Source organism: Mustela erminea, chromosome 6 (genome assembly GCF_009829155.1).
Source record: "Mustela erminea isolate mMusErm1 chromosome 6, mMusErm1.Pri, whole genome shotgun sequence".
NCBI lineage: Eukaryota > Metazoa > Chordata > Mammalia > Carnivora > Mustelidae > Mustela > Mustela erminea.
This window is the reverse complement of record NC_045619.1, coordinates 103,724,864-103,742,328: the sequence shown is the minus strand read 5'-3', so window position 1 is coordinate 103,742,328 and position 17,465 is coordinate 103,724,864. Positions and strand designations below refer to the sequence as shown.

At 43.0% G+C, this 17,465-nt stretch overlaps 1 protein-coding gene across 13 annotated transcripts in view; it reads left to right on the top strand.

Annotated features, from left to right (window-relative positions):
* DYRK4 (dual specificity tyrosine phosphorylation regulated kinase 4) overlaps nucleotides 1-17,465 on the top strand; it is a 48,024-nt gene that overhangs the window by 15,682 nt on the left and 14,877 nt on the right. For all 13 annotated transcript variants that reach the window (XR_004287059.1, XM_032349053.1, XM_032349060.1 and 10 more), the window contains 8 exons: nucleotides 2,492-2,572; nucleotides 3,256-3,372; nucleotides 4,097-4,235; nucleotides 5,913-6,076; nucleotides 9,217-9,353; nucleotides 9,673-9,813; nucleotides 11,679-11,817; nucleotides 15,542-15,623. Coding sequence is in view for 12 of the 13 variants with exons in the window: in XM_032349053.1 (XP_032204944.1) it covers nucleotides 2,492-2,572; nucleotides 3,256-3,372; nucleotides 4,097-4,235; nucleotides 5,913-6,076; nucleotides 9,217-9,353; nucleotides 9,673-9,813; nucleotides 11,679-11,817; nucleotides 15,542-15,623 (1,000 nt within the window). In the remaining variant the exon portion in view is untranslated. The remainder of the gene's footprint in view (nucleotides 1-2,491; nucleotides 2,573-3,255; nucleotides 3,373-4,096; nucleotides 4,236-5,912; nucleotides 6,077-9,216; nucleotides 9,354-9,672; nucleotides 9,814-11,678; nucleotides 11,818-15,541; nucleotides 15,624-17,465) is intronic.

Here is a 17,465-nt window from a genome sequence, read left to right as displayed (position 1 = left end):
AGACCCAGTTCTAGAATCAATCATTTTTCCAAGGAGACTTGGTTCCTTTTACTAGAGAATGGTATTAGAAACCAAGTTGTGAGTGTTAGGTGTGCTTGTTCCTTTGGGGTGTTATTTCTTTTAGGACCTCTCAAGCTAACAAAGCTGTGTGTGTGTGTATATATGTTTGTGTGTGCACAAGTGCATGCATTAACCTTTGTGTAAACACGTATCTATAGATATTTCTATATGTAACCATTTGTAACTACATTGAGTTAAACAAGAGTTCCTACTGATGCCTTTAACCCTAATCCATTATCACATGGTGGTAATGTTGATGATGACTTTGATTATCTGTAAATCTCCAGTCTAACATGGCAAACCTGCTGTCATCCACAATTCATTTATTTAGTCATTTGATTCCAATATATATGTATGGAAGTATCAGAATTGTTAACCTCTCAGACATTTTGTTTTGTTTTATCTTCTCTCATACTAAATATACTCAGTGCCTTTAAGCATTTTAGACTGCTCATCTTGCTCATACTCCATCAATTCTGAGTCCATGTTTTCCTTCTCCTGAGAAGGAAGGAAAGAGAATGACTCATTTTACAAGAGAATGACTTCTAGCAAGTACTTACCCTTGGTATACACAAAGCACTGGTTTAAGTGCTTTATGTACATGAATTCACTTAGTCCTTATAACAGTCCTATGAGACTGGTACCGTCATTATCTCTGTACTACAAGAGGAAAGGTTAGTAACTTGCCCAAGGTCAAACAACTAATGAGTAGTGGAGCTGGGATTTAAAACTAAGGCCTGATGTCAGAGTTCATATCTGTGATCATTATTTTGTGCCACATTGCTGCTAACGCGTCTTTCTGAAGTACTGCTGTGCATATGTAACACCCAGACTTGCAAACTATCAGTGATTCACCACTGCCCGTTAGATAAAGACCAAATGTCTTAGGTAAGACTTCACTGCCTTCCTCAATCCAGTATATCCTCTGCTCCAGCTTAGCCAGCATGACCGTCAGAGCATTCCAAGATACTGTTTCACCTTGAGAGAACACTCTCTACCCATCCTCCCAGATAAAGCCCAGAGCAAGCCAAGCCCCTTCCACAAAGCTTCCTCACATCCCTTCTATCAGATGCATTTGCATGGATCTCTTCCTTCTTTGTCGACACACATTATTCATACCCTTTGTTTGGTATTTAGTTGTGTTTCAATAATATACTTTTCACTGGTCTCTCCAGTCTCCCTAGTTGTTCTCAATGCCAGCTTGTCATTGTTGATGACTTATAAGTTTAATTCCTGCATGACTTATTTCATGAGAAGTGGGGACTTTGTGAGATTTGTGATTGCAGTATTTGCTCAGATATCATCATTGTCCATTCAATAGATAATTAAATCCTGCATTAGTATATGTTAGCCAATCAAATTAGTTTGGTCTTAGGCCATGAACCATGCTCTCTGCAGCCCCTACTCTCTCAGATCATGTCCCTATTCTAGGAGGTCAAGATGGCCTATTCTACATAGTTCCCATTATTACAGCTCTGTATAGGGCTTAGATATTAAGTGGAAGAACTGTCCCCAGTTCCTATTTCAGTGTGGCCAGTATGCCAGGTTTTACAGGATTGGGTCTGGCACCAGCTGTGTCTCAGGTTAACCTCATTCAGCTCCCTAAGAGGGGGCTGGAAAAGAAGGAGCACCCATGAGTTCTGCTTCGAAGAGAAGAACCTAGATTCAAACTGTAGCCTGTACTTGCTAAACTTTAGTAATTTTAGTGCCACCTTCATGGTTTTTGCCATATCTGCATAATGCTCACATTTTTAAACTTAAATTTTGGTCTCGTTTTACATAGTAAAATTGTAGGTTTAATAAGTTGTAGTTTTTCAAATGGATATTAAAATAAATGTATAAACATTAGATAGCTGTTATCTTGTATCACATGCAATTATGTCACAAACCTTGATGGTGTGTCTGTGACACTTTGGGGGACACAGCCCTGCTGTTTTGGTTTTTCCTCCTGACCCCTTTTTAGGTGTGAAGTCTGTTCTGATCAGGTAACAGGTGTTCAGGCTGGGCTCCTGTATTCTAGTGGGTTCCACAGGGGCAGAGCCACTTCAGAGACACTCTGAGGGTAGAGAGAGTCCCTGGGCAAGACTGTGGGCATTTTCTTCTCTTCAGAAAGAGGAGCTCAGCTTTTAGTTCTTCCCCTGTCCAGGGTGCCTAGTTAAGATTTTATTTGAAGAAAGGCTTCCATGGATTTTTTTTTTTTAAGTTTGAAAACCATAGGACAATTCACTCTAGGATAGGTACTGCCAGAAAATGACTTCATCCATATATTCATTCAGTACTTCTCTAGGCCTCTCTTACCTCTTTCTAGCTTTGGCATCAAGAGAGCTGGCTCCAACTGTGTCTTGATTGTTGTAATGAAGCAAAATATTTCTCAATATCTTGAGATAATAGCATGCTAAATACTATTCCAATACTGTTCTACTTGATCTAGGTTGAGAGTAAGCCTTTGGTTCAAGCTCAGAAGCCACCTTCCAAGATCAAGGACTTCAGAATGACTCGATTCTTGCCTAAGGTGGGAAGTGATGTTTAGTGTCTTTTTTCTAGGAAAGGTTGAAGATAGGTGGGTGGCTAGGATAACTTTTCAGAGGCATTTTTCATCAACTCAGCATAACATGATGCGTATGTTCTTTCCACATCTCCACACTATTTTAAATGTTGCTATTCACCGACAGATTACCCCTCTTGTAATCAATCAGTGCGTGAGGGCAGGGATCCAAGTGAGGTCAAATCAATAATATAAAGGAAATGTGAGCTTATGTTGCAGCAAAGGGGATGTACATTATATAGCAGGAAATGTTTTCCCATATTAGGATGATAAGATATTGGAATGATGATAATAATGGCTAACACTTATGGGATACTCTACATGAATTGCCTCATTTACCTCACAAAAGCCTTATGAGGTAGATCCCATTTTTGTCCCCATGGTAGTGGTGAGATAACTGAAGCTTAGAGAAAGAGATGTGTGGCCTATTTAGGGTCTGCAGTTGTATGTGGTGGAGCAGGGATTCAAACCCAGAGCTCATCTGCTTGACCACTCTGCTTTTCTCTACAAGAGCTTTGAAAATAGATTTAGATCTGGATTTGGTTCAGACTCATTCTTGCTGTAGCAGGGGAGCTGGGAGAAATGACTACCTGGAAACATAGATTTCTTGCCTGAGGCTTCTGCATCTTATCCACTTTCTCCTTATATAGAATCCAAACACCAGCATTGCTTCACTCCCTTTTGTGGATACCAAGGGGAAGAAGAACATGGTTAACTTCCCACGCATCAGCAACAAAGTCTTGCTAAAGCCACCCCTCCTGTATCAGGTGAGTACAGGGCAGTGGACATGGCCCTGAGCAGGCAGGTCAAAGAGTCTGGTCCGGAACCAAGTTTAGAAAGGCTGAGGATGGTGGGAAAAGCACAATGTCACCCGAAGAGTTGGGTTCTCGTCCCGTTCTTACTCTACAATGAATGTAAACCTAGCAAATAAATCATTGACTTTCTTTTATCTATAAAATGGGCTCTCCATAAGGTTGTCCTGAGGATTCCTTGAGGGAAAGAAGAATGAAATGTCTGGTATATAAATGGTAGAAGCATATGAAATGATTGTTTTCCTCCAATGTCTCCTATATTTTTTGATGGAAGGACCAAAAAGAAAGAGCATAAGAACGTGCCAAATTAAAGAGGTATTACAAACACAAAAGTTGAAGAGTTTGTGCACTTGGGCAAATCACTTTATCTCGTTAGGAAATGGCCTTCTTAAGAGCAGTAGTAAAAAAAACTATTCCAATTTTTTCCTGGAGTAAGATGTCACTGGGGCTATCAACTGCATAAGGTATTGTGAATGGCCTCACAGAGAATAATGTGTGTCAGACAGATACTTCCTTTGAGAGAAAGACTGAGAAAACCTAATGTCTGATGACTATCATTTTCTCCCTGGAAAGCTAGGAGAAGAATCTGGCTGGATGTGGGTGTTCTTGGACTAATCAATGGTTTGTGACACCCAAAAGTCTAATCAGTACTTTATTTCAAGTCTCTTTGTCTGGACAGGAGAATCAAAGTCACAATCAGATGCCAGCCTCTGAGCTCAAGGCTTCAGAAATGCCTTTTCATTCAAGCATTAAAACCGAAGATCCCAAGCCAGAGGAGAAACCACCAAGAAAGCACAAGGTGCCTCTGACAGCGGCAGGTATGTCTTTTGGGAAGTAGCAGGGTATAGGGGGTTGATTCTAGATGGTCAAGTTGTCCTGAGCTGAGCTGAACCAGAGAGGGCTAAGCTTCGAGGTGTTGGAGAAGTCAACTAAGACAACAAGCCAAAATGAAAGTAACAGTAAGCTTCTCATCACTTACTGTGATCACTTACTTCTCATCACTTACAGGGGAAAACACCAGCTCCTCAGTGTTACATTTTCCCTGTGGACTGACATCACTCCAGGTCAGATGTATGAGCTCAGTCAGAGTTCACTGCCTAGGCAGTTGAACAAGCCTCCTGTCATTTTATGCAGGAGAGGGAGGGAGAGGTGGAGGGGAAGGGTTCAGAGTGGAAATGTACTGAGTACTGAGTCAGAGTAGGGCAACTGTCTTGATGTCTCACTTCCTCCTCTTGACAAGGAGGTCTTGGCAGAAGTACCTGAGGAAGGCATCTGAATAGGGGCTCCTGGGTTAGAAATGTAGATGTGCTTAAGTGCATGGCTGCTTAGGGGAACCTGAGCCCTTGACTGCAACTTCTCAGAGATTTCATGCACTGGCTCTGCACCAGTGCTGGTATGGGAAGGGCAGCTTACCCAGGAACCCTGCCAGGAAGCCTTTACAATTACCTATTGTTGGGCCTGAAAGAGCACTCATAGTTTTTGGCCAGGACTCCAACTCCTCACAAGGTTCAGAGATGCATCCCCTATTAGAATTCAAAGGAAGAAAACCAACACCCACTTTGCCAACACTATCTTACGCTTGGAGCTCTTTACCCACAGCCTTTAAGTCATTGTCCTTCCTCTTCTTAAACAATCTGAGGAACTACCCACAAGGAGACCACTTCAATATTGAGCTAGTTCTGCCTTTACAGAGCTCATACCTGCTTCCTTGCTGTCTTAGGTCTTGGTTCTGTCTTCTGGGCTAAGAATATGCCTTACGTAGCTTTCACATGACTGACACAGGTCTTGTCTCTCATGTCTTTCTTCCTCCTGGCAGTTCTTTCTCCAACTCTTCAGCAGTTTGTCAAATAACATGGTGCCTTCCCCTCCTACTCCCAATCCTCAGGACTCTCTCTCAGCACTCTCCAATTTAACTCCTTAAAGTTTGAACCCCACCCCACTTGCTGCCAAACCAAACACCAAACACCTGATGGGGGGCTGGCCAGAAGAGGGTGGAGAAGAGCAAACACAAGTTTCTTCCTTGCAGTCTGAGCTGCAGATTTGAGTGGGTAATACCTCCTGGGCCTTTAAAGTTGCACTTTAGTAACCTGCCTGGCCCTTGAGGACATTATAGTTTGCAAACCCTCTTGGGAAAAACTGTGTAGCCCCAAACCATATCAACTTGGAAACTGCTGCCAGTAGTTTCATACTACTGTTGACACCAGCTTTACCTCCTGAAATTTTTACCCATGCTGCTGCAACCCATAGCTTTTGGGGGCTAAATTCTCTCTTTCCTTTCCTTTGTGTTTCCCTCCTGATTTGTTGAAATCAGCACAACACCTTAACATTTATCATTTACATTTCTACCTGTGAGATTCGAGACATGTGGTCCTTAGGAAGCCACCTAGTTGAGGGCAGGAGTGACTGGCTCATGAGCTAGAAGGCGTGCCATCATCAAGACCCTGGGCAAATCCCCATAATTGCCTTAACTGACAACTATAGTGTCTTTCACACAGAGGCTCTTAAGTTTTTTAAGAACGAGCTATCTTCATATGAGCAAAGTGAAATCCTGGGCTACACGGAGCTATGGTTCCTGGGGCTTGAAGCAGAGAAGCTCCACGTGACTCCTGAGAAGTTCAGCAAAACAAGTTTTGATGATGAACACGGCTCCTATATAAAGGTGATGGGGAAATATGTGGTGGTAACTCCAGGGGCGTGGGGCTCAGGGACAGGAAGTAGTCTGGAAAGAAAAAAAAAAAGTGTGGGTTTTTTTTCTTTTTTTTTGAAATAACATTTGGTGATGATACATCTCAAACTAGGCATCCTGAAGGATTCTAGTAGGTGCTAAACCAAAGAAATGTCATGTTTAAAAATGGGAAAACATGCAATTAATATACAAACTACTCTGCTAACAGAGTACTGATTTTTCTTCAAGAGTATTTGGGGAACAGGCTTGCATCCCGAGCAAATTCCCACAGGTTCTTTTTCTGCATAACCTTGTACCCATTGGAAGAGCCAGACTCCAGGGGAAAAATGCAGTCTCCACAACATCCTCTTTTTTGTCTCCTCCATACACTCCCACACATGGACCTCTTTCTATTTCATTTTAAATGCCATTTCTCCACAACCAAAAAAAGTTCTTGTCACTGTAGTTCCTGGCACCCAGTCCTTGACTCCTTTCAATTTCCCAGAGATGGATCCTGGGAAGGGGATCTCTCCTTCTCCTCTTCTGATTGCATCTCTGGGGTTAACCAGGACAGTGCCTCTTATCAGCCTGAAGGCAAAATCTGGGCAGTGGAAAGTGTCTCTTTTGCTTCAGAAAGCAATTTCCACTTCTGAAAATGTCCAGATACATGATGCTTAGCCCACCAGTTATAGGCTGCTGGGAATTTCCTCCTCTGGACATTTCCTCACAATGTGGTTACATTTAAAGAAGACAAGATTGGTCTTCGATGGCTTCAGAGAAGAACATATTTCTTAGGAGTAATTAGAGCCATGTGTCTCAAGCTTTACTATGCACACAATTCCCCTGGAGATCTTGTTAAAAATGTGGATTTTTATACAGCAGGTGTGGGGTGGAGTCTGAGATATTGCCTTTTTCAGACATTTCCAGGCAATGCCCACACTGTTGGTCCTTGGGTCACACTCTGAGAAGGAAGGCTTTAGAATTTCTGGCACAGATTCTCCATCTAGTGCCCTGGTTCTCAACATTTTTAGGCCAAGGATCCCTTTGGGAGTCTGATATGTGCTATAAGTCCTCATCCTAGAAAAGGCATCCTGAACATACATAAAGTTTCAAAGAGGAGTGGATTGTTAAGGGATCCTTGGTTAAGAATCTCCAGTGCAAACCTTAGTTCCAGTTCATCTGGACACCTTTAGCTCCTCCACCCCGACCCCACCTGGGCGTAGGATCTCTGGGAAATTCCCCAGCAATGTCAGCAGTACCTTTATATTAATTCACTGCAGTTCAGTTCCTCTGTCTCAAATATTAGGGAGCAGTGTTACTGGTGGAGGCAGGCACGGGGATAATGCATGCTCACTGCATAATCAAAATCTCCATCTCCATTTCATTCCAACGCATGCCAAATTCCCAAACAAGCAGCACAACTGCGTTCTCATTTCTATTCTGTCAGCCATTATTAGCTGAATACTTGTTTGAGAACCTATCATACACTTGAGCATGTGCCAGACTCTGGAAATATAAAAGGAACTACAGAAATGAGTACAACCTCGTTCCTGGCCTCAAGTAATAACAATCAATGTCAAAGTTGACATGTAGATGAATAATTATGATACAGCCAAATTGGTGACCCATGCAAAATACCTTTATGCCAACATGTGCAGAACTTGTCCATTGCCCTTTCCCTGTACATTGTCACGACAAACTTTTGCAAGTAGGGTAATCCACGTCCACGTATTAGTAACGTACCTGTTGATATGCATGATCCTGATTCTTGCTGTATAAATGAACCAGCAGCATGGGATCACAAATACACCCTGAGGACTTGTGCACAAACACATGTCTTTCACCTCTCCCAAATTCCTGAGGGCAAAACTAGAAATCAGAGATTCTCAGAACTAGAAGGCATTAGAGGTTGTTATCTAGGACCTTCAATCCTAGGCTGCCTGATGAGGGCACTCAATTCAGAGTGGGAAAGTGACTTGTCTGAAGATACGGAGATAAAGTCTTTTTAATTAAAAATTTCCTGTTGCTTTGAATAAACACCTGTTCTCTAGCTCCCAGCCCATGGAGGGGCATGGGTGACTCTGGCTCTTCGAAAATCTTTCTCCTCTTAGTTCAGAAAGGTTCAAGTTCTGTACTGCTAACTCTCACATCAGAATTAAATCTGGGTAAGTCAAGAGGAGAACCAGATCTGACCAGGAAGAGGCAGAACAGACAGGAAACCTTGTTTGGTTGCTGGAGACACACCCAGGGTCTGAAATAGAGCTTTCCCCAAACTGAGGCTGCTGCTCAGCTGCATTCAAGAATTATGAAATATCCAAACTGAAAGGTACCTTAGAACTACTTTGTTCACTCATCTTAACTTTACAGGTTCCCACATAGGTGGGTTGGTTCCCACCAACCAGAGATGATAGCAGGACTGGGACTAGAACCCAGTTAAAATTTTTTATTTTTAAAGATTTTATTCACTTATTTGTTTGAAAGAGTGAGTACAAGCAGGAGGAGAGGCAGACAGAGGGAGAAACAGTTTCCCCATTGAGCAAGGAGCCTGATGTGGGACTCGATCCCAGGACCCTGAGATCATGACCTGAGCCCAAGGCAGACACTTAACCGACGGAGCCATCCAGGCATCCCTAGAACCCAAGTTTTCTTTCTTTCTTTTTTTTTTTTTTTTAAAGATTTTATTTATTTATTTGACAGACAGAGGTCACAGGTAGGCGGAGAGGCAGGCAGAGAGAAAGGGGAGGAAGCAGGCTCCCTGCCAAGCAGAGAGCCCGATGCGGGGCTCGATCCCAAGACCCTGGGACCATGACCTGAGCCGAAGGCAGAGGCTTTAACCCACTGAACCACCCAGGTGCCCTGAACCCAAGTTTTTTAAAGACCATCCAATGTTCTTTGCACTGCCTGACATGGATAGTGCCTTGTGGGACCTTCCTGATGCCACATTGGTAGCCTGGGATCTGAGCAGCCACCTGACCAATGCAACAGTAAGGAGAGGAGGTTGGGAGTTGCACAAACACCTGGTGCAGTTCAGAAAGTTCCCCCAGGGGTAAACCAGGGCCTGACACAGGGACACCACTATCAGGGATGCCCCAAAGCCTACGGCTCTGTTCCTTACCCTGGTCTGGCTTCTGCAGGTCCTGCATGACCACATTGCCTACCGCTATGAGGTTTTGGAGATGATCGGGAAAGGGTCCTTTGGACAGGTGGCCAAGTGCTTGGATCACAAAAACAATGAGTTGGTGGCCTTGAAAATCATCAGGAACAAGAAGAGGTGTGGTTTGGTAGACGGCCTGGGCCATGGGAGGGGTGGTCTACATGATTCTGGCCCCGTCACAATGCCAACCCTTCCTGACTCTGCCTTTTTCTCTGATCTTCCTTGTCCTTTCCTCTTTCTCTAATTATCTGATTCCACAATGGGGCAAAGAGGAGGCAAGAATATGATGCTTTTAGTGCTTTCTACCCACACCCCCTGGACTCTTGTTGGGGCGATGGGGAGGGGCTGGAGGAAGGGGCTAACTGCTGCAGTATGACGTGACTCTGTGAATTCTGTCCCCATTCCCTATCCTCCCTGCCACTCCCTGCCACTTCAGATTTCACCACCAGGCCCTGGTGGAGCTGAAGATCCTGGAAGCTCTCAGAAGGAAGGACAAAGACAACACCCACAATGTGGTGCACATGAAGGACTTTTTCTATTTTCGCAATCATCTCTGCATCTCCTTTGAACTCCTGGGGTCAGCTGCTTTTTCTTTTAATTTATTTTCTTTTGAAAAGTTGCTTAAGGTGACAGAAGAGAAACTTCGAGGTCAGAACACTAGGTTTTTCTAGATGTGGGCTTTTGATGACTAGAGTGGACACGACGGGCAAGGAGCCAATGGAGCTGACACAAAGCTGTCCATCTCACCCCATCCCTCAGTCACATCTGTCGCCTGCCAGCATACTCAGGATGTGCTGCCTCAGTTCTGGGTGCCAAACTGGGTGACATAACCAATACAAGTCCTCTTTCCTCAAGACTAAAACAGAAATATATTGAAAGGGATTATCCCATGCCACCATGTCCCCACTCACTGGCTTTATAATCCTGTGGTGCTGAGTTTGGAACCCAAGGGAGCAGGCAGCTAGTGTTCCCGGGGGTGGGGTGGGGAGGACTTTGATTTTGAGCAAATCAGGATAGGAGCAGATATTTTTGGTCAGGAAACAGAATCTGACTGAAATAGATTAGCATCACCTTTCTGAATATTGGAGCCAGAAGGGTGTGCTAATTGGAAGGGCATGCTAGTTTAATTACTTGTCTCTCTGAGAAGATCATCTTCCATAATTTGAACAAAACCAAAAACCCAGAAAGAATTTAGCAAAGGGGCATAATTAGGGTAGACTCTCAAGGGGCTCAGTATTATGGGATTCACTGAGCTGGTAGCTTGGTGCTCCCATGACACCACTGCTGTTAGTAAAATTCTAGGAACCAGGGAAATTTGAATCAGAAGGAACATTGATACTTTTCTCAGCACCTCTGATGACTACAAAATGTGGTCCACTTTCCAGTATGCAGAGGTGAATTATCTCTCTTCTGTCAAAATGAACAAGCCAGGATGCCTTTCTAGACCACTACTCACAGTCACAGTCAGATATCATTGTATTTAAAAGAGCTTTGAGGAGTGAGGAGGGACAGGAGTGCAGAGGGAGAATCCAAAGACCAGAGAGGTTAGGAGTTTCCCAAGGTCACACAGGTAGTCAGGATGAGGCTAGAGTTTCACATCTCCCCTGTACTCCTCAAGAATAAATGGCTTCCTAAATACTTCCGGAGTTCCAGAAGGCTTACAAATGGAAGATCGGGGGAAACCGGGAAGAAGTTGATGCAGAGTTGTCTCTGGGCTGTGCCCTTCTTTCCCTCCTCTTCCCATCTTAACAGTTTGCAGAGTCACAAACTGATAGCCCACAGAACCGTTTTTCTTGTTAAAATGCTTTGCATTTGTTTCCAATATTTGTAAGTCATCAGATTTGCATAATATAAAAGGTTTTTTATACAGTAGTGTAGGCTTCTGCCTGTCTAGAAAATTTAGGATAATCTAGCAAGAGTAAATCATTTCTGCAAGGCTACAGTTGGATGGGACCAAGCATCCAGGCTCACTTGAGATAGGGTAGGGTTTCTCCATTTGCCTTAACCCCCACCTGCCCACTCTCTTATCCCCTTACCATCAGGAACCTTTAGATGTTTTAGATAGCGTTATTAGCTCGGGGGGTAGGAGTAGCCACTTGTTTGGGTGGTGGAATTCCTGGATCTCTTTGAAGGGCCTGAGAAACTACGAATATCTCAGAAGTTTGGCCCAACCTTTTAACACCCACATGTGTAACAAAGTGCTTAAATGATATTGCCACATAAGAAACAAGGGGACATCTGAGAGGCCAGCACAGTGATTCTTGGGTCCCCCAAGAATCATGGGAAAAGTTGAGTATGTAGGACATGGAAAGCCCTGCCTCTGGTCTGAGGCTTGCCTACTCCCAGAGGGAAACCAGGTGATATGGGATTGCTTGTAGGCTCAAACTCAGCAGTATATCTTCTGCACTGATACACACACCTCACTTTCTCTCCGTTTTTCAGAATCAACCTATATGAGTTGATGAAGAATAACAGCTTTCAAGGCTTCAGTCTGTCGATAGTTCGGCGTTTCACCCTCTCTGTCTTGAAGTGTTTGCAAATGCTTTACGTAGAGAAAATTATTCACTGTGATCTCAAGCCTGTGAGTATAAGCTCTGTCCTGCCAAGGGAGCGGGTTCCCGCCCTCAGAAATGGTTCGCCCCATTCTGTTCTTTAGTGGTAACTGGGAAGCCATCATGGCCAAGGCTCCAGGGTGGGAGCCAAGGAGTTATGTTTTTATGTTGTGTAATCCAAGAGCACTGCAATGAAGACTAAGGGGCAGATATCAGGACAATGCTTTATCATGATCAGGGCAATGGTTTATCATCAAGACAGATGGGAGCAGGAAGGTCTGAGGGCTTTCCTACAGGGGACTTAGGGGTGTTCAGAGACATATGTTATGTGGGTAGATGGAGAACCTCTGTACTAAACCCTGACTTTATCCACTGTACTCTGAGTTGGTCCTAGGGTACAGCAAATCCTTTGCTCCAAATGACGTGCCCTTCCCACATGTCCTGCTGGTGTTCTATTCTTAGCTCCATTATTGCTCTGGTTGCTATGTAGGGATGCTTTCTTTATCTTCCGCTGACTGCAAACTCCCCCAAGGTCAGGGACCATGTCTTCTCACCATTTAATTCCCAGGATCTATCATGGTACCTGGCAATAGTAATGGTAGGCAACAAATAAATGCTTGTTAGAAGGGTTAATGACTGCAGACTTGAGGAGTGCGGGGAGGTAGCTAGGGGGAAGGGATAAGGGTGTGAAGTAGGCAATCAGGAGCTGGTTCCAAAAACAACATGGCTCTCACAAATATGTAAATATCCCTTAAATTTTCCTCATTCCCTCCCTTCTCCTCACGCTCCCTGAAACAGTTCATTTTTTATTGTTTTCTGTTCCTGTATAGTTTATACAGCATTATATCAGTTTCAGGTGTACAATATAGTGACTCCAACATTTCCATACCACACTGATGCTCATCATGATAAGTGTACTCTCTAATCCCCATCATCTATTACCCCCATCCCTGCACCCACCTTCCATCTGATAGCCATCAGTTTGTTTTCTGTGGTTAAGAGTCTGTTAAAAAACATCTTGGTTTGTCTCTCTCTTTCTTCCTCTCGTTTTTTTGCTTTGGTTCTTAAATTCCACATGTGAGTGAAATCATATGGTATTTTTCTTCATCTCACTTATTTCCTTTAGCATTATGCTCTCTAGCTCCATCCACATTGTTTCAAATGGCAAGATTTCATTCTTTTTTATGGCTAAATAATGTTCTAGTGTGTGTGTGTGTGTGTGTGTGTGTGTGTGTGTATCTATATATATATCTCCCACCTTTTCTTTATCCATTCATCAGTTGATGGACTCTTGGGCTGCTTCCATAATTTGGTTATTGTAAATAATGCTGCTATAAACATAGGAGTGCATACATCCCTTTGAATTAGTATTTTGTATTTTGGGGTAAATACCCAGTGGTGGATTATAGGGTAAATCTATTTTTTTAATTTAATTTTTTTCAGTGTTCCAAGATTCATTGTTTGTGCACCACACCCAGTGCTCCAATGCAATACATGCTCTCCTTAATACCCACCACCGGGGTCACCCAACTCCTCAACCCTCTCCCCGCCCAAACCCTCAGTTTGTTTCTCAGAGTCCACAGTCTCTCATGGTTTGTCTACCCCTCCAATATCCCCCAACTTACTTCTCGCCTCCTTCTTACAATGTCCTCCGTGTTATTCCTTATGCTCCACAAGTAAGTGAAACCAGATGATAATTGACTCTCTCTGCTTGACTTATTTCACTCAGCATAATCTCCTCCAGTCCTATCCATGTTGATACAAAAGTTGGGTATTCATCATTTCTGATGGAGGCATAATATTCCATTGTATGAATGGACCATATCTTCTTTATCCATTCATCTATTGAAGGGCAACTTGGCTCTTTCCACAGTTAACTTTTTGAGGAACCTCCATACCAAAACAATATATATATATTTAAAAAACTGTAACTCATTGGGCAAATTTGGGATATTTTTACAATCCAATATTGACAAGATAGAGATGTTCTCTCAGGACTTACTGGTGGAGTCTCACAAGACTGGTGATACATTGTTTTGTTCTACACATTCAAGTACCTAATCCTCAGCTTTGTCGCTTCAAAAGGTCACTACATCCATGGTTTTGGGCTTAGAAGACTGACCCTAAGCAAGGAAATTCACATGACATAGTGGATTTCTTTGAGAAATAGTAAACTAGAATATACATACACAGTAGAAAAGTGTGCATGCAACCAGGAGAGTGCTTGGTGATGGTAGATCAAGAATCAGGGGGTTATTCAAAGATGCTAATGTAGTGTTGTGAAGGGACATCTGCACCCCAATGTTTAGAACAGCAATGTCCACAATAGCCAAACATGGAAAAAGAGTCCAGATGTCCATTGACAGATGAATGGATAAAGAAGATGTGGTTTATATATACAGTAGATATTACTCAGGCATCAAAGAAATGAAGTCTTCCCATTTGCAATTACGTGGATGAAGAAACTAAAGGGTGTATGCTAAGTGAAATAAGTCAATCAGAGAAAGATAATTATATGATTTCATTCAATGTGGAATTCAAGAGACAGAACAGATGAGCATAGGGGAAGGGAGGGAAAAATAAAACGAGAAAAATTAGGGAGACAAATCATTACAGACTCTTAATCATAGGAAACTGAGGGCTGCTGGAGGGGTGGGGTGTAGGGAATGCAGTAGCTGGGTGATGGGCATTAAGGAGGGCACTTCATATAATGAGCACTGGGTGTTATATACAACTGATGAGCCACTGAACTCTACTTTGGAAATGAATAATAGACTATATGTAAATTAATTGAATTTAAAAATTTTTTAAAAAAGATTCCAGGAGTTATTGACTCAAAGGATAGTTTTGATGAGCTGCTATGGCTTGATGCATCGATCCCCTCTCTAGAGCTATATTCTATCAATATGATGGGAAGGCCTATGCCATTCAGTTACGGAACCTTTGCATTGGTCTGGAGACATACCGGTAATGTCTGCTTTTTACAGACTTTGGCTGATTGAAGTCTTCCAGTTAATATAGATATTCTTTAGGAAAGGAATATGGACTAAGTTTGATTTGTGGTGCCAGAGGCTTCAGACCTGGCCTGCTGGGTCATATCTAGAAAGTTAAGGGACTCAGTAAACAACTAATTCATCTGATACTCATGCTGGTCAATTCATCTGATATTGAGAACTGTGAAAACATGACTTTTACTTTAAACTCCAGCCCTAGGTAGTACACCCTTGTGCTCAGAAAGCCCAGGGGCTATGCTTCCTTAACCACAGCTCTCTGGGGACCCTGGTTTCACATTTTCCTCAAAGTCAGTGAAAGAATCACAACTCAAAATGAATTATTGCCTTTTTTTTAAATCCATTACTGACATATCAGTATGTTGGAGGAACATTTACTGGAAACATTAGATTTAGTCAATGATATTTCTAAGGCCTTATGCAAGCAAGAGATAGAGTCAGGTGCTAAGGAGATAAAAATGGGGTTCAGGAGTTACACATTCTCTGTGGGGAAGGAGACAAAATATGTTCAAAAGAAATACTTCCAGGCAGCCAATTCTGGGTCAAAATAAGAGGTACAGACCACAGATTGAATGGAGTCAGAGGAGCGGGGAGAACATGGTGTCTGGAGATGTGGGAGGAGGCCAGCTTGGAGCTAGTCACGTTTTGAACTGGGTCCCAGAGGATGGTAGGCATTTTGGTAAGTAGCGTGTGTAGAGCAACATTATTAAAACCTGACATCTGTCTTTCTCCTTCTCTCTAGGAGAATATAGTGTTATACCAAAAGGGCCAAGTCTCTGTTAAAGTAATTGACTTTGGATCAAGTTGTTATGAACACCAGAAAGGTAGGCCCATTCTGATCCCTTTCTGAATTTTCCTATTGTGATTTCTTTCACTTACTGAAGGACCACTTCTGATGTGGGGTCACCTGGGTTCTAGTATGGGCTCAGCCATAACAATTGCTGGTGTGATTTTGAACACGGTGTTTCACTTCTCTGAACCTAAGTCTCCTCATCTATAAAATGAGAAGATTGGACTCATTCTACAAGGGTCCTTTGCAGCTCTTAAATTCTGTATCTGGAATTACCCCAGAGCCCTGACCCCCAAAACTAACTAGATGTGCATATAAATTACTAGAGGCCTCTGAAAACTTACAGCTCCCAGGGCCTCACCCCAGATGTACTGAATCTAAATTTCTGGGGGAGATCCCAGCAGTTTGCACTGTAGAACACACAGGCGTTCTGAGGTTTGGGATTCACGGTCCTAAGCTCTCATGACTATATTTTCTCCCAAGCTAGAATGCAGAAAACAGCGTTGGGGTACACTTGCACAAACATCACTGAACTTGATTTAAGTGCCTCTTCTTTTGACTTCTACCAAGTTTGATGGCAAGAGCATGTACCATTTAATAAACGCTGATGGAGTATCTTCTCTAGGTCTGTTACCATTCTGGTTACAGGAACAAAAAAACCCAAACATGCCCTGTGCTCTGATTGCTTACAGTTCAGTGGAAGAAACAAAGATATGAAGGTAGCAGGTACAGTGATTATGCGTATGGGCAGACTGTGCTAGGAGCATAGCAAAGAGGGGCTTGGGACCCGCCTTCAAGGTGGCAGGGCATGTCAGAGGAAGCCTCCTGAGGCCAAAGAAAAGACTACCAGATGGTTGTTTCCACATATGCTGCAGTACTACTTTTGAAGACACACGTTTGTCTTTTATGTATGGAACCCATAAGAAATTCCAGCTATAAAACAGGCTGCCTCCCTCAGAGTACCCATCTGGTTACTCTTCTCAGCCATGAAAGCTGTGCAGCCTCTTGCCTTGGCTGCCTGGATGCTCCGAACAGAATGTGTAATGATCCTGTCCTTGCTTACAGATAGTCATTTCCCCCTTTCTGTATCTTTTGCATTCCCTTTATCTTTATTTTAACCATGAGGCTGTATAGAGTATGGATACTAGACTTGAACGGCCTGAGTTCAAATCCCAGCTCTGCCACTTATCACTGAATGACCTTGATAATTTCCCGAATCTTTGTATGCCCCAGTTTTCTCATTGTAAGATGGGGACAGTAATAGCACCTGCTTCACAGGATTGTTGAAAGACTGAGAGTTGCTTTCTATAAAGCACTTGGAATAGTGCCTGGCACATGGTAAAGATTTCTCTTTTAAGATTTTATTTATTTATTTGACAGAGAGAGAGGGAGAGAGCACAAGCAGGGAGAGTGGCAGGCAGAGGGAGAGGGAGAAGCAGGCTCCCTGCTGAGCAGGGAGCCCAATGAGGGACTGGATCCCAGGCCCTGGGATCATGACCTGAGCCAAAGGCAGACGCTTAGCTGACTAAGCCACCCACACGTTAAGGATTATAGGAGTGTCCATTAAATCTATTTTTCAAAGTTATGCTGGGTATATATGTCCTTTGATTGCAAGGTACATCAAATACATTTTGTACATAGGCAACATGTAAAAGTCATTTTTGTTATATCTTTACTTTGTTTTAAATCACAAAATTGTTGTTTTTTACTGTAACCAATCCAAACAACAGAGAAGTGACTACAGAATCCTTGCCCTGCCAGCATCTAGGTAAAGAATGTTAGCTTGCGGAAGTAACTATAGTGTCCTGTTTCTATCACCTCTGAAAAATCTAGGCTCCCCACCATACTGTCTTCTGTATGGCTTCATCTGTTGAGA